At 51.7% G+C, this 15,858-nt stretch overlaps 8 protein-coding genes across 8 annotated transcripts; 2 read left to right on the top strand and 6 right to left on the bottom strand.

Moving 5' to 3' along the window:
- Positions 1-862, bottom strand: CTAM01_00490 (short chain dehydrogenase; the record flags this gene model as incomplete). The annotated part of the gene is made up of 2 exons (XM_060516541.1): positions 1-725; positions 832-862. The coding sequence occupies 2 exons, from the start codon at positions 860-862 to the stop codon at positions 1-3; spliced, it is 756 nt and encodes a 251-aa protein (XP_060389167.1).
- Positions 863-2,842: 1,980 nt separating this feature from the next.
- CTAM01_00489 (TPR domain-containing protein) lies at positions 2,843-3,727 on the bottom strand (the record flags this gene model as incomplete). The annotated part of the gene is made up of 1 exon (XM_060516540.1): positions 2,843-3,727. The coding sequence occupies one exon, from the start codon at positions 3,725-3,727 to the stop codon at positions 2,843-2,845; it is 885 nt and encodes a 294-aa protein (XP_060389166.1).
- Positions 3,728-4,193: 466 nt separating this feature from the next.
- Positions 4,194-4,661, bottom strand: CTAM01_00488 (uncharacterized protein; the record flags this gene model as incomplete). The annotated part of the gene is made up of 1 exon (XM_060516539.1): positions 4,194-4,661. The coding sequence occupies one exon, from the start codon at positions 4,659-4,661 to the stop codon at positions 4,194-4,196; it is 468 nt and encodes a 155-aa protein (XP_060389165.1).
- Positions 4,662-5,004: 343 nt separating this feature from the next.
- CTAM01_00487 (uncharacterized protein) lies at positions 5,005-5,826 on the top strand (the record flags this gene model as incomplete). Its single annotated transcript, XM_060516538.1, has 2 exons — positions 5,005-5,136; positions 5,197-5,826. 2 exons carry the CDS (start codon positions 5,005-5,007, stop codon positions 5,824-5,826), a joined length of 762 nt encoding a protein of 253 aa, XP_060389164.1.
- Positions 5,827-5,866: 40 nt separating this feature from the next.
- Positions 5,867-6,826, bottom strand: CTAM01_00486 (uncharacterized protein; the record flags this gene model as incomplete). The annotated part of the gene is made up of 1 exon (XM_060516537.1): positions 5,867-6,826. The coding sequence occupies one exon, from the start codon at positions 6,824-6,826 to the stop codon at positions 5,867-5,869; it is 960 nt and encodes a 319-aa protein (XP_060389163.1).
- A 730-nt stretch (positions 6,827-7,556) lies between these two features.
- Positions 7,557-8,834, bottom strand: CTAM01_00485 (uncharacterized protein; the record flags this gene model as incomplete). Its single annotated transcript, XM_060516536.1, has 1 exon — positions 7,557-8,834. The coding sequence occupies one exon, from the start codon at positions 8,832-8,834 to the stop codon at positions 7,557-7,559; it is 1,278 nt and encodes a 425-aa protein (XP_060389162.1).
- A 720-nt stretch (positions 8,835-9,554) lies between these two features.
- Positions 9,555-13,308, top strand: CTAM01_00484 (uncharacterized protein; the record flags this gene model as incomplete). Its single annotated transcript, XM_060516535.1, has 3 exons — positions 9,555-10,556; positions 10,653-11,094; positions 11,150-13,308. 3 exons carry the CDS (start codon positions 9,555-9,557, stop codon positions 13,306-13,308), a joined length of 3,603 nt encoding a protein of 1,200 aa, XP_060389161.1.
- An 805-nt stretch (positions 13,309-14,113) lies between these two features.
- Positions 14,114-15,648, bottom strand: CTAM01_00483 (apurinic endonuclease; the record flags this gene model as incomplete). Its single annotated transcript, XM_060516534.1, has 3 exons — positions 14,114-14,553; positions 14,621-15,232; positions 15,291-15,648. The coding sequence occupies 3 exons, from the start codon at positions 15,646-15,648 to the stop codon at positions 14,114-14,116; spliced, it is 1,410 nt and encodes a 469-aa protein (XP_060389160.1).
- Positions 15,649-15,858: the final 210 nt, after the last annotated feature.

Here is a 15,858-nt window from a genome sequence, read left to right as displayed (position 1 = left end):
TCACCACTGGAACTGTTTCCCATTCCTCTGGAGAAACTTGCCAACCTCACCATCTCTCTTCCCCTCAACAATCTCAAGAATGCCCTGCGCGCTGGTTTCCGAACTCTCGGCGCCTCCATCGATCCTGTTCTGCCTGTCGTCTTCACCCGACAGATTGGTGATGACCCAGCCAGGACAGAAGGCCCAAACTGTCGCGCCCCAGCTCTTGTAGGCCCACAACATATGGGCCGTCGCCATATTCAGGGCCGCCTTGGAGATGCGGTAGGCATCGGCGGGAACGTCGTAAAAGGCACCGCCTGGAGTCGTACGCTCGTGAAGAGAACCGAGACCACTCGTTACATTGATGATTCGCGCGTCCTTAGAGTTCTTGAGTAGCGGTATCAGGGCCTCGGTGAGGAGCAATGCGCTAGCTGCGTTGGTGTTGAAGGTGTCAATCAGCTCGGAGCGGCGATCCTTGGGTTGCATGATGACGATGCCGGCGTTGTTAACCAGGACGTCAAGGACGCCAAAGTCGGCGGTCAGCTTTTCAACTCCAGCCTTAATGGAGTCGTCGGAAGTGATGTCGAGCTGCAAGAGGCTCACGGTGCCGGCCGGCTTCCGGGCCTGGAGATCCTCCACAGCCTTGGCGCCCCGCTCCGCGCTCCTGGAGCCGACGACGACGTGGTTATCAGGGGATGCCGAGACCAAGGCCCAGGCGCTGTCGAAGCCAATGCCCTGGTTTGCACCTGAACATCGTTAACTCTCATTCTGATCGGTGGTTGACGCATGTCTTCTCTATTCGATGACCAAAGACTCTTGCCTCTTCGTTAGTGATCCAGGGTGGGAACTTACCAGTGATGAGGATGATCTTCTTGGAAGACATATTGAGATACTATGTTGGTGTGTGGATTACTGCGAGTAAGAACAATGATGTGCGGTGCTTGCCCTCTGTTATGGGTTTCAGTGATGAATACTTTTCAGTCGTACTTATAGACCCATGTCAAACAGAACCGTTGGACCTCTCCCGAATGCATTTCTCGGGATCGGCGAGGTATCGTTGTTCCTCCGTCCCGCGCGCGTTAAAGCCATAAAGTCCGGAATTAGAAATCTAAAGACAGGCGCACAGGCTGATTCGACTCCGAAGTATCAACGTTATGCACCAATCGTAAGTTGGTGGCGCTTATGTTTTGGGGGATGGTGATTCAGCATGCTCCTAGTGCGGCACATAGAGATATGCAGCTTATGCCAAGGAAGCGGATACTTTTCAGGCTCGGATATGTTTCTAAGCAGGGCAGGTTTCTATAGCATTCTCCGAATGGGATCTCTCTATGGCTTACGAAGATGGATCTTGATGTAATTCTGTAATTACATTGAGACAAAAAAATCTTGTGAAGACGGCCAATTTTTGGTGAGCGTGCGATGCCTCTGTGGAGGAAAGCCCCCCCAATTGCGGGGGATTTGTACATCGTGGAAACACAGAAACAGCGCTAATTTTGGTGTAACTCAGTCTGTAGGTCTTGCATGACGTACGTTTCAGAGAAAGATGACGGCCGGAAATAGGAGATAACCTCTATTGGAACTGTCGCAGTCCGTGAATTGGCGTCTGCGGGGGAGCTACGAACCGTTGGCAAAAACACTTCAAATTCAAGCGATTACACACCACTAACGAAGTTAGAAACTAAGATGGCGACTAGAAGAAAGGCCACCTTCAGTTCAAGCTCTAGCCACCTGTTCATACCTAGTGATGGGCGGATAAGGTAGTGCCCCGGACGCACGAGCTTCTAAGCATGTCACTGCATGTGTTTACTCTCTCATTTCGTTGCCCGATGGAGGTCAGAAACACATCTTCAGCGCCTCCTAGTCAGCACAACTACAAACAATCTTGCTCTTGCTTATGATAAGAGTCTGGGGCATTTGGTGACTGCGGGAAGATGTCTCACACAACATTTTCGGGAGATATCAGGCACCACGATGTGGACAGCCACTACTGCTACAGACCTTGATGAGCCATGTGGGCCAAATCCCGAAAGGCGGCAAGTATGCGAATGCGACAAAGGCAATAAGATGGCCGTGACAACCTCGAGACTGAACCCCGACAACTTTGACCCTCACCTTTACGTCAGGTAGCTCCAAGAACGTAGGCATCAGTTGGTACCCAAACTGGAAGGGAAAAAACGATACATGGGAAGGAAGAAAGAAAAAAATTGGTCCTTGTGGTGTTCGAGCTCACAAGCTACAGCTCGGTAGCTTTGCACTTCAGAATTAGGGGTATAACCAACTTAAGCTTCTGTGCAAGAGTCCCTTGTACTGCTGTTGAAAATGCCAGAGGTGAGCTTCCCTGTATCCCAGCCTGTAACGGTGGTCCTATATCTCGCGGGTATTCCATCACTGAATACTCTTTCCGCCAGTACGAGGACTAGGCTGAAGCCATTGACCGAGTTGCTTCATACCATCGCAAAGACTTTGGCGTCTCGGTGAATTAGCTCTTCGCCTCTACGACTCGTACACGAAGAAGCGAATCAATGCAATTTTCTCGTTATGGCAGAAGGTGTGAAGCTACTCGATTTTGAAAACCTTCAATAGAATACCAGCCTCGTGTGAATAAGCAGGGAGCTGGAGGCGTCGCCCATACAACTGGTCGAAAAGTCAGGTCTTGACGGAGCCTTCAGGTCAGTGGTCGATGGCAACTGATTCTGAGGTTCAAGATGAGTTTCCGAGTTTGTAGATAATTATTCAAGACCAGAGTGCATAATGATGCACCGAACGTAAGACGATAAATGTTGTTGGGTATCTCGAGACGCAGAACTTCGGAAATAAAGATCTGCTGCCTTTAGTCGACCATAACTACTTCGTTGTCCTAGACTCAAATCTCAACCCCCAGCGCTTGCACTGCTTCCAGAGTAGCAGCATAGAAAGGGCTGTCATCACCCACAGCCTCCTTCTCGAGTTGTAGGCCCTTCAACGCCAGCTCGCGTCCTTCCTCTCGCTTTCCCAAGTCAAACGCTTTGCGAGCGGTAGCGATATACATCGTCGAGACTTCCCGTCCGCGGATAGCCTCCGCCTCGTGAGCGTCCAAGAGCGCAAGCATCATCATGAACTCGTCCTCCGGATCCTCAGAAGCAGCTTCGGCGAAGAGCTCCAGCTTGCGCTGAATCTCCGCCCGGCGCACCTCGCCAGCTTCTGACGAGGTCGTCGGACTGCAGGCAGAGCATCCACAAGTGAAGCCGTACCCATCATGCAACGCGGTCTGTCGGGATTGCCGCAGGCCCAGATGTTCGTCGAGGTAGGAGATTGTGATTTCTTCTTCCGGCTCAATGTTTCTGGTAGCGTGAATGGTGAATGCGTTCAAGTCCTTGTTGAAGTTTCCTTGCGCGTTAGGGACACATGAGTGGTTCAAGCGCGCAACTTGAGGAAAGAGCGCTTGGGTCTGGTTGCCAATGTTGAAGTTGTTGTTCCGAAAGATATTGAGAATGGTGTGGTTAGACACTGTGTCTTGTGGGGCAGACTTGCTTCGCCATATTGACTCTAGCCAGCTGAAGACGCTTGACTTGCTGGGATTGGTTGATAATGAGAGTAATGAGTCCCGGCCAGTTGTTGAGAGAAGTTGGGCTTGTCGCAGGATCGAGTTGCTATCTGAGGATGTGATTGTGAGTAGAGCTTGGTCTGTGAGGATTCTTTGGCCTGTGAGAATTGGTCTCGAGGCAAAGACCCCGAGGCCTTTCCCGATTGCATGTCGAACAGTGAACATCTTAGCACGCTAGTAGGTTGGTTGTTTTTGCGAGTGATGTGTTGACATTGAAGGTTTGAGCGGCCCCTGACAGAGGAAAATATTCCGTGGCCTAAAGAGGCAAGGGGCGATTGCGGAGATTGCCGATTTCAAAGACATACCGGGACGCCAAAGGTTCTCGCGTCTCTTATCGCTAAAGTTTCACAGACCTGAGGTACTACTACTGAATAACATAGGTTCACCAATATCCTATGAGTATTCAACCATCAAGATTCGGCTCCTTTCAAGCTTGCACCCGCTCAAGCCCACTTGTCTCCAGTGTTAAATAGTATCAATCATCTCAATTATCTCCACTCAGTTGCCACTTGTCAAGCTACTGCTTGCTGGTTGTAAAACTATAGGCATGTAGCTTAGAGCACGTCTGATGGCAACTTATGTCTAGATAACCATGATCAGGCACAAATGGTTGATTATTTCTGGTGTTGGTTCATTCAATGTTGTCTAATTTGGGAAGGTGGAAAGCACTGTCTGCGAATATATCAGAGAACCGTGATGACTGTAGAACGACATGGCGGAATCTTGCCAAGTCTTCGAAAGTGAACGCATCCAACAAAGCCCCCGCGGACCGGTAGTCCCCGAGTGAGACGACCGTTTTTTGCAGATCGATCCAATGAATCGCACTACTTGCCGCCGAGTACGTTGGTCTATGTATGGGCTTGGCGTATGATTGTTCCATTAGCCGCCGCGACTCCTTGCAAGCGAGGCCTGCTAGATAGGGAGCCGGACCAACATGGTTCATGATGAGGGGCAGATGGCTCTTGTTGGCGTTGTTGGTTGCGGTTGCTTTACGATTCACAGCCCAAACGGATGGCACCGAAAGCGCTTCCGTCCATATCTGCAGTCGTAATTCTGGGGGCAAAGCTCCGAAATAAGTAAAGCGATGCGCTGCGTCCATGTTGTACCCCAAATGAAGAGCGGAAACGAAGGAAGCGTAATACTTGCTGTGCTAGCGTGACTTCGAAGGCGGAGAATGTGGGTTGTAGTCTGTAGATGACAAGTTGGCTGTGAGAGGTTGCCCAGCCGCCTGGCCATCTTCTTCAGCAGGCAGTGTCTCCACACGTCCGCGGTAAATACAGCGGCCTGGGTCAAATATCAAGACCCAACCAACTTGCTTGACCACTAACAATATTTACATACACATGCTGTTCAGGTCATACGTTGAATGGCCATGATCTCATCACACATCACCAATTTCCAAAGAACAAACTGGAGTCGCAGGCACTGTTCAATGATAAAAAATGCTCGGAATGTTTCGAACTTCAGAACACTTTGTAGAGTCGGTTTTCTCGGCCCTCAACGCATCAAAAACTCCCTGCGTACTCTGGGGACACTATCTGCTTAATGTCCACGGCGTGCCTTCAATCATAGGGGTAGGTGCATTCCGAGCATTTGCATTGGTGTCTTGAATACCAAGGCTAACAAACAGAAAGTCTATAGATTTTGTCGTCCAGGATAAAATGCTTTCGGTCGGCGCCGATGCTATTTCAGAATTACCCGAAATCGAGCAATGCCCCTCCGTGGAACTATGCTTTGCGAGCTCGCCTGAGCGCCGAACACCACCGCCTGCATTTCATGTGCACATCAAATCCTCGGAGCTCACCATAGGGTTATACCTACAGTCAGAAACACTATGGTTTTTACCAGACTTTGACGATTCCCTCTTAGCTTTCGAAGACAAGCAATCAGCGACATTTGCTCTTGCTCATAACCGAGATGTGCTTCCACCCTGGCGACCGGGTCGCGGATCTGGTGCTTTCAAATCTACCGACACCTCCATTGTCGTACCCAGATCTCACATACTGTTAGAGGCTTACCTGCGACTCTATGCTCGTGACTCAGGCAAGACAATGGGCTCCTTCGCCATGGCCATGATCGCCTACATGGAGGAATATGTTGACGACGACGGTTTGCTCGACTCGAAACAACTGCCGGAACCGCTGAAGTCATTTTACGACGAGCTTCGAGTCGGTGAAAAGCCACTCCGACAGTGGACAAAGGAATTCAAAGAAAGCCTTAATATTCCTGACGAAGAGTCTGAGGATGAGGATCTCTGGTACTGAAGGATCGGGCAGGTCATTGTAATGTTGATACTATCATTCTTCACCCTTTCACATTCGCGGGGCTATCTATCCTGTATATTGCCCTTGCAGTATTGAAGTATCCTTCATATTCAATAATGTCTTCCTCTCCTTCGGCTTCGTAATGATAGTGACCTCCAGCATTCTTTCCCAGTGGAGAGAACGCGTGCGTATGCTCAATCCTCAAGCCCATCTTGTTGCCCGGATCCGCAGAGTGCAATACGCATAGTCCCACAACGGGCGAATCGAAATCATGAAAGGTCAACCATTTCTCAACTTCCTTTCTATCCTTAAAAGGCAGATCGCTCTCAGCAGGGAAATCAGGCATGATGTGGTAAGTTGCCTTCCCTGCCTTCACAACAAAGGCTCCGCCGAGACTGATAGTTCTTTCATTGCCATATGCAGCATTCAGCCCTTTCCGGATACACTCGGTAAAGCTCTTTTCAGAACCCTTGCGGCCCTTTGCTGTAATCTTGAGGACCGGTCCTGGCTCGCCCAAGGAGCCGTACAAGTTGACCATGAGACCGCAGTCTACAGAAGGGCTCGTTCCAACGCTGACTTCTCCGGTGGTGCGTTTGATCTGGATGACTTGACTTTTGTTATCGACCTTGTCAAGACCCCCTTGCCAGCTAAGATTCGGCGCAAGCTCGCTATTCTGCCCGATGACATGGAAAGGACCGGCGCCGGCACCGATCAAGCTGCCCTTTTCAGGGCTCATTTCCATATTCTTGCCAATCTCTGGTATGGACCAGATGCTGTCAAGCCGGGGGCGGGGAAAGAGGTTCGGCTGGCCGCCAACATCTGCGATTTTTTCCTCCCCTGAGAGGCCCTCGGTCGCCAAGTGAAAAGGTGCTTTTCGCAGGTCGGGACAATTGACCACAGCCACTGATGCGTGCTTGTAGTTGGCGTCCAAGGGAGCTTTGAGTCGCTCGACTAACTCTTCCAGGCTCGGGGGCGATAGGAGGAACTTTTCGACACGCATCGTGAGAGTGTGAGGGGTAAAAAGTTCTTAGTTTTTTCCGAGAAGCTGGTTCTCGACGTTCGAGGTAAGTACGAATTGCTGCCTTATTTGAGTCGATAAGACGTTGGTATTATTACTAGAAGTGTAATGTACTTAGTAGAGGTATAGTCGAAGAGGTTATTGTTCGGCCCGTATGACGTGATGCAAGAACCCCGCTGTGCGGATCGGGAATGCCCCGGCAGTCGGTTCAGAGCTTTTTGAGTGCAGCCACGACACATGCACCTCAATTTGAATGGTTTTGGTGTCTGCAAGTTCAGGCGGCGTCTTCTGAGACTTTTGTTTTACTTGCTCTACCTTCTTCAATCTTTCCCTAAACTGCTGCAACCCAAGTAATATCATGTGCACGTCTCCATACATTATGTTTTGCTATAATAATAACAAAGACAAGATTTCTAGGGTATGTTTTCTGTTGAAAGAAATGTCTCACTTACGGCCAAACCAAACCTACCAATAGTGGGGGAAGAGAAATCCCTGAAGTCATGATAAACCCTCGTACAGGCTGGGAGTAACTTAGGTAGGCTACAGTAGTATTAAACCATAGAGCACTGAATCAAAGCACTAGACCTACGTTGTGGAAATAACGGCCGTATTCAACAAAACCTAAATTTCACTCAATTACTAATTATAGCTAAGTGACCACTGAAATTATGCCAAAACATATGCTCATAAAAACTTGTCCCATTCTCTGATGCTATCGCGTTAATGGACATGGAAATGTTGAGTGAGCGGAAATAAGCTCGAATAAAACTCCAGTCTTCGCAAACGCTTTCGAAATTTCATCAGAAGTATTGCCTCTGTCGTGTTCGTATGTTGGAGTCTTAACGGCTACCTTTCGGAGGCCAGGTAGTTGGCCGGCCAAGCATGATGATGCCAGACGAAGCAGCATCACAGTCAGACGTTCAGTGCTAGCATCTAACCTCTCATGAATCCAAGGACGAGAGCCTGGGGCCAAAGAGTACAGGCAGTATCTTGGGTCCGAGTACCAAATGTCATGGAGAGTCAATTGCGTGAGCTTGGGCGGCAGACGCGCAGTGATGTCTGCGTTTGCCATGTCTTCGGAACTTCTGAAGATGGTTGGTAATTCGGTCTCCAACACAGTCAGATCTTCCAAATCTGTGAGACATGTAAGACATGGTTCATCGGGGGTCCGAAGAGCTGAGAGGTCCCCATGTAACAGCGTAAGTCTCTGCAAACGCGGGCAGAGTGTTGAAAGCGTCGTCGATAGGTGAGTGGTGATCCCCGGGTGTGTGGTTTGCTGGAAACAAGGAGCGAAAAAGTGATAGTCAATCTCGATTTCGAGAACTCGAAGACCGGGGCACAGCTGGAGTAGTCGGCATAAATCGGGTCCGCGGATGGCAGTTTCGTGGAAACGAATTTGCTCCAAAGCAAAGGGTCCAGCCGCGGCGACTTGGGCGAGACCTCCCCATCTATCGTTGTCGTATCGCGTAAGAATCGAAGTGAGAGGAGGCAGGGCAAGCAGGCCAGTGAATATACGAGGAACCTCGGGAATGTTCATGAAGTACACCGCAGGGTCTTCCAGTTCCAAGTGCCGCAAATTGGGTAAGGTCCCCGGATGACCTGTCGCATTGCTATGAGTTGGTGTAAGCCGTTTCCGCAACCCCCTCTCACATTGCTCGGCTGACTCCCATATTACGCGTAATGTCAAATGTTGCACATGAACCCCAAGTTCAGGTGTTTCGATGAGGGACCGGATGAGAAGACCAGCGGCGTCTTTGGATTCATCCAGGTTGATATTAGAAAAGAGTTGAGAGTTGCAGAGAAGGTGAAATATTTGACAAGTTTGTGAAAGATTCGACAAGGTCCGGGTATCTCTAGCACCATCGTATCTGTCTCTCCTCAAAAGAGCGACGGAGTCGACGATGCAACGGATGAGCTCGTTGGGAAGGTCCAGCAGGCGTTTCTTCGGCATCAGCATTGACCCCGAAGTCGCCAGCGTTGAGTATTCCATGATGATGCTCCTCTACAACGCGTTCACAGCTCTTTAAGAGCTAGGTGCGAAGTGTATTGGCCGTTCAACATGTGAGAAGCATGCAGAAACCGGCTGTATTGCGATGAGCGAACTCGAATCTGTGACATCAAGTCGGGAAGAAGGGAGTGAATGGGGTGGCGTCATTCTGACTTTTTACTTCCATATTCGAAGAGGCTGGACAAGATAGGGGCACAAGGGCAGAACCGGCCACTAAGATCAGACGGACCGAGCGCTAGAAGAGGCCAAACGGAGGGCCGAGGTTTTTTTGACGCTAAAATCTTTTGTCATTATTAAATTCGCAAAACGGTTCAAGCTTTGTTACATGATGAGATTCTTCCTTTGTGTCGAAATGGATGACGTGGGAGTATTACATGGAAGTAGCATAACGGAATAAATGGAGGCGCACTGCTACTTCCTAATCTGGTAAGTACCGTTTGGATAACTGACGATGAGGGCACACCGAGCTCGGTGAAGAGCAAGCGATTACATAAGCGAAGTGAAGCCCACCGTTGTCCCAGCAACGCGCCACACGACCCACATGGCCGATCTGTTATCGTTATCAATAATCAACATCACAACACTGGGCATCCTTTTCTAACGCTACCCCATTTCGAACTTGAACATCGACAACCTAGACGCAGTACTCCAGCACCACATCACTCGGAGACGCGACGGCAACTTGCCGCGACGATACTAACCATGGCAGCCTCCGACGATCTCATCAACTTCGACGTTATTGAAGCACAGAAAGAAAACATCCAGGCGCTGCCCAGTGGTCGCTCCGCCAAAAAGCTGGCTCAGCTGTTCTCGCCCTCGCCTCTGCAGAAGCTGAACACACCGACACCCTCAGACACCAAAAATGTCAACGATTGCATTCGAATCGAGTACGAAGAGGAACTCCAAAACATCTCCGAGTCGGACGATCCTCTAGACATTTACGACCGTTATGTGCGATGGACCCTGGACGCATACCCCTCGGCGCAAGCAACACCGCAATCTCAGCTTCACACGCTCCTCGAGCGCGCAACTAAGACCTTCATTGGTTCATCACAATACAAGAACGATCCCAGATACCTCAAGATCTGGATTCTGTACATCCAATTCTTCGCCGACTCGCCGCGAGAAACCTTCCTCTTCCTGTCGCGACACAGCATCGGAGAGTCACTTGCCCTTTTCTACGAAGAATACGCCGCCTGGCTAGAGGGCGCTGGCAGATGGAGTCAAGCAGAGGAGGTGTACAAGCTCGGCATCGAGCGCGAGGCAAGACCAGTACAGCGCCTGATTCGCAAGTTCAAGGAGTTCGAGGAGAGACTTGCCCACCAGCCCGAGGCCGACAACGAGCCCTCATCGCCAGCACTTCCCACCGTGCGGCCCGCTTTGGCTGCAAAGATTGACCCCTTTGCTGCCGCCCGCGCTGCGGCCGCTGTAGCTGCGGACCCCCAGGCCCCTCGACCCAGCCAGGGCGTGAGCACAACGGCGGCGAAGCCTGGCAAGGCTAAGATGTCCATCTTCTCGGATGCCGACTCCGCGCCTCCTGCGTTGTCGTCGCGTGGACCAAGCTCGAAGGGATGGGATTCAATCGGCTCCCTGGGCGACCGGAAGAAGGAGAACGTAATGGAGCCCAAGCCGTGGGCAGGGGAGACATTGAAGGCTGGCGGGAAGAAGAGCACTGCTCCGAAGATGGCTATCTTCAAGGATACGGTAAGCACCAATTTACTTGAACTTCCCAATGCCTGGATGTTGATGATTATAGGACTAATGTTTGGCTTTATGGCGTTTCATGTAATTCAGTCTCAGTTGCAAGCAAAAGTGCAACCCAAAGCCCAATCACGATCATCACGAGCGCAAATGTCCAAGTCCCATATTACACTCGTGCCATCAAAGAATCAAACAGTAGTGAACCCCGTAAGCGGGAAGAAGGAGCGCATTTTTGTTAGCCTCGAGGCCCTCTATCCCACTCCCGAAGAACCTGGCTCAGAGCTTGGTTTTGAGGAAGTTTGGGCCATGAACCGAGGCTGGCTGGATGTCTCCTGGGACGACGTATCACTAACTGAAGAGATCCCTTCCGAGATGATGAGCGTTGAGCCTTCCTTGGTTGACGATCTCAGTCATTTAGTACGGGAGAAGATGGTTGTTCACACAGAAACCGTAGTTATGGATGAGAACGGAGCCATAGTCAAGAAAAAGGGGGGCAAGAGCAAGAAAAAGAAGACGATGGAGGTCAACGAGACTCAAATCAGTAAGCGGCTTCCATTTCCACAAGTTATGTCGTGTTCAAGCTGACATTTTGATAGTCAAAGCAAATCTAGACTCACCGTCTAGGCCGAAGCTGAAGAAGAGGAACACGGCTGAGCCAACGATGACGCTCCATACTCGTGCTGCTACGGATGAGATCTACGAGATTTTCAACCAACCCATTCAGTCTAATCCTCTGGATGATGAGGAAGAGGAGGAAGAAGACGAAGAGGAAGATAGTGACGAGGACGACGACTACGAGACAGATGGCGACTACACTGAGGTTGAGAACACCATGACTACTCGCCTGATTGAAAACGACAACGCCGTCGAAGAAGCTGACGAAGATGGCTCGGATGTCAAGAGTATCAGTGAATGGTCTGACTTCTCCACGCGCAAGCACGTCCCTGTTCTTGACGAGGACGGGACCCAAGCCGGTGTAGACGATACCCAAGCTTCCGACTTGATGAATCCGGACTACGCTGAGCGTACCGGTCCTCTACCAGATGAGCAGACTGCCTCCCAGGATGGCAGAGAATCAGGCGATGAGCAGGAGGCCGAAGAAGAGGAGGAAGGTGATGAGGATTACCCGCCAAGAACGAAGACTATTTTCGTTCCGATACCCCCAGAGGATTATGAGCCCAGGACACGACCGTTTAGGGATCCGGTCGAGATGGCCAATAACCGTCTCCCCTTCATGACTCCGATTACGGAGAGAACCGAATCTTCTCTTGCGTTTACAGAACGGAAGGCGAGGTACGAGACTCCGTCACGTGAGGAATATGAGTCCACTATCCATGAGGAGGACTCTGACATGGAAGAGCCGGGTAGCAGCCCATTGAGGGAAGTGCTGAGCGAAGTTCGACCTATCAAGATTGCGCAGCCCCTTCTCGGTAAAGCAAAGTCTGCTCCATCAAAGCCGACACCTCCCAAGGGACCAATCATCAAGGAGCTGCAATGCAACCCAGTAGATGAAGCTGTGAGGAATGAGATCCTCGCCAATATGCATCCTTCTCTCGACTCATACCCTGGATTCTACGACCATAGCCACGAGAAGTACGAAAAAGGCAATGAGATCCGCAAATTCGCTAAGGCCATGACGAAGGCAGCCAAGGGTGGAGATAGAGTTAGCAATGCTTGTGCCATGGTCACAATCGAGTTTCCCGATATTGCAACAGAATATACCATCAGGAAAGAGCTCGGTGCAGGCGCTTTTGCCCCAGTATATCTGGTTGAGAACCCGGACGCAGACCAAGAAGACGAGGACGAGAACGGGGTCGTGGCCATGGGCAAGGGCGCATTTGCCGTCAACCATCGGAGCCCTCTGGAAGCACTCAAGATGGAACTTCCTCCAACGCCCTGGGAGTTCCACATGATGCGTCTTGCCCACACGCGCCTGGGTCCTCGGCACCGCGTAGCCGCCTCTGTTTCTTACGCCCATGAGTTCCACCTCTACCAGGATGAGGGCTTCCTCTTCCTTCCCTATCACCCCCACGGCAGCGTCCTCGACGTTGTCAACTTCTTCCGCGCCGAGCCGTCTGCCGTCATGGACGAGCAGCTGGCCATGTTCTTCACCGTTGAACTGTTCCGCACCGTCGAGGCCCTACATGCCCACGGCGTCCTCCATGGCGACCTCAAAGTCGATAACTGCCTCCTCCGTCTCGACCACGGCGGCAACGACCAGCCTCTATCAACGCAATATAGCGCTACCGGCGCAGGCGGCTGGGACGCGCGGGGCGTGACCCTCATTGATTTCGGTCGCGGCATCGACATGCGCAACTTTGCGCCCGACGTGGGTTTCATCGCGGACTGGAAGACGAGCGCGCAAGACTGCGCCGAGATGCGCGAGGGTCGGCCGTGGACGTGGCAGATTGATTACCACGGCCTCGCTGGCATTGTCCACTGCCTGCTGTTTGGCAAGTACATTGACACGGTTCGCTGTGACCAGGGCGGGATCGGGGCAGGCGGGCGCAAGTACCGCGTCCGCGAGAGCCTCAAGCGGTACTGGCAGACGGAGATCTGGTCGGAGTGTTTCGATTTGTTGCTTAACCCGGGGTCATTTGTCGCCACGGAGGAGGGCGCTCGCATGCCAGTCCTCAAGAGCATGCGTAGCGTCAGGGAGAAGATGGAGGCTTGGTTGGAGGGTAACTGCGAAAGGGGTGTTGGGTTGAAGAGTCTTGTCGGTAAGGTCGAGGCTTTTGCCAAGGGCAGGAGGTGAGGAAGAGTATTGGCATGCCTATCTTGCGTACGGTTTGACGGAGGGGAGCGGCAGGTGGGCGTTCCGGGCTCTCTACAGGAGGAAGGAGATTATTTACGTCGGACTACTTATACCACTGGTGCGGTCTCTTTTTTGCCTTTCTGTTCTCCTAGACTCGGGTCGTAAAAGAATCCTATCACAATAGCGTCTATCTAATACATGTTATTATGTACACAAACAAACCAAAAAAAGAGTTCACCCCCCGGTGCTGAACTGGGGGCTACATCTCTTAGTGCTCATGCTGGGATTCGAATCCGGCCGGGTACTCTCGTATGCGCTGAGCCTGTCGTCGAGTAGGCTAGTTAGCGTAGAAAATTGATGTCGACCTTTAACCACTCCACCACCCAGCCAGTTTGACCTGACCCATCGACCTAAACAGGCGCCTGCTGGCTGGTGACTGGAATGAAGTTTGGGGGACCTATATGGGCATGTTGTCGTGATCGGATACAAGGCCTCCTCGAGCCTGAAGATTCCAGGGATAAGTCAAGTGTTTGGTGCCTGATTCATCAGACGAGAGATGGGTAGGACAGGTCCCATCACGAGGCCGAGGTCGACGAGCCCGCCTGATCGCAGAACTTCCTAGATACCTCGAACTCACCGTACATAGATCCCAGGGCCATGGAATATGTCACTGTGGCTATGTTGCCTCTTAGACTATTGTTCCGGGCTTATAATTGGATTTTACACGGCGAACCATCCAGTCGCTCATAAGGTAACAAGGTACATATTGATACACAGCCCAGACATCGAACCCAGTCCAGTCCTCTTACTCGCTCTCATCGTCACTCTCGACCTTCTTCTTCCTACCCTTCCCAGCCGCCGCGCCCTTCTTCGCGGCCCCCTTGGCCCCTTTGGTCCCCTTCTTGGCATCCTTTTCAGCCTTGCGGTCGACCTGGTCCTGTATCTTGTCCCTTTCGCCTGCGCCCTTCTTCTGCAGCTCCACCTCGAGCGCCTTGAACTCGTCGCTCTCGGCGTCCATGCCAATCATGCTCTCCAGGAGCTTGATCTCGTCTGCCCAGACCTTCTTGTCCTCGACGGTCTTACCGTTTGCGTCCTTGTGGTCGATGGGCGTCTCAAGGACCATGGGGAGATTCTGGAAGGCCTCGTGGTTGACGAGGCTGTGAAAGGCGCGGAGACCGAGGAAGCCTGTGCCGATGTTGGCGTGGAGGTCGCGGTGGGAGGCGAAGGGTGCCTTGCTGTCGTTGACTTTGTGCTGTCAGTAATGACGTTCTTACAGTACCGAGTGATCTGGACCAGGGCAGTTGAGACTTACGGTGGAACGCCTTGAGGTATTTATTACCAACGACTTCGTCAAACTCCTTCATCGTCTCATGGAACTTTTCCGGCGTCCGCAAGTCGTATCCTGCCGCAAAGGCATGGCAAGTGTCAATGCACACACCGACTCGCTCCTTGTCCTCGACCTTGTCAATGATTTGCTTCAAATCCTCAAACTTTGTACCAATGACATTGCCAGTGCCTGCCATGTTCTCCAACACTGTAATCACTTTCTTCGTCGCCTTGTGCGCGGTGTTGAGCTGCGCCGCGATGCGCCCGCACGCCTCCCCGCGAGCCTCCCCTCCAGTGTTGCCCGGGTGGAAGTTGTACAGCTTTATGCCCAACTGCTCGCACCGCTGAAGGTCATCTATGAAGCTCTTGTATGCCTGCTTCGCCTTATCGGCATCCACTTGGGCGAGGTTGACGAGGTATGAGCCGTGGGGAAGGACGTGTGCGGCGGCATCGTAATTATTTTCCTTTGCGAGGGATACGAATTGGTCTCTGGCATCGGCTGCCAGTGGAGGACTCTCCCACTTCCTTTGTGACTTGAGGAAGAGGGCAAAAGCATTGGCACCGATATTGACGGCATTCTGGATCGAGTTTTGTACACCTGTGGTAAGACTGTCAGCGCAAAGGATTGAGGATAAGGAGGCGTCGCGAATACTGACCGCCAGCGCCGCTGACGTGGGCACCAATGTACATCGCTCTCTTCAGCGAAGACACTGCTGTCCTGTCTGTCAATGGCATATCGTCCTCCTTCTTCGCCTTGCCCTTCGCTACTGTGGTCTTTCTCTTTTTCGCGGGCTTCTCTTCCTCTTCTTCAGCGCAGCTTCCGCAGGCCTCGTGCTCGTCTTCTGAGGACACCTTGCGCTTTGCTGGTGCTTTCTTGGCGGCGGCTACGGTTTTCGTCTTCGTTGCAGCGACTGTTGTGGTCTTAGCGCCGTTCGTCTTCGTGGTGGTCGTCTCTTCGACCTTGGTCTCGACGACTGCTTGCGCCTTTCTGCGTGCAGAGGTGCGTGGAGGCATTTTTTGGTTTCTCTTCTTCTCAATTCGCGCTGAGGTGAATGATCTTCGCAACAAGATGCGTATCTAGAAGGACCAATTCTCGAGAGATTGAAAGAAAGAGGGGGCAGATGGAGAAGTAGGAATCGGGTCTTCCAAAAAAAGCAAAGACTCGTCGTCGGCGGGCCAGTGATTGGCACGCGTCGAGATCCGCGTCATACATGCGCGATGTCA

This window comes from Colletotrichum tamarilloi (assembly GCF_030869305.1).
Source record: "Colletotrichum tamarilloi strain Tom-12 chromosome Unknown Scaffold_1.1, whole genome shotgun sequence".
NCBI lineage: Eukaryota > Fungi > Ascomycota > Sordariomycetes > Glomerellales > Glomerellaceae > Colletotrichum > Colletotrichum tamarilloi.
This window is presented reverse-complemented; position numbering and strand designations above follow the sequence as displayed.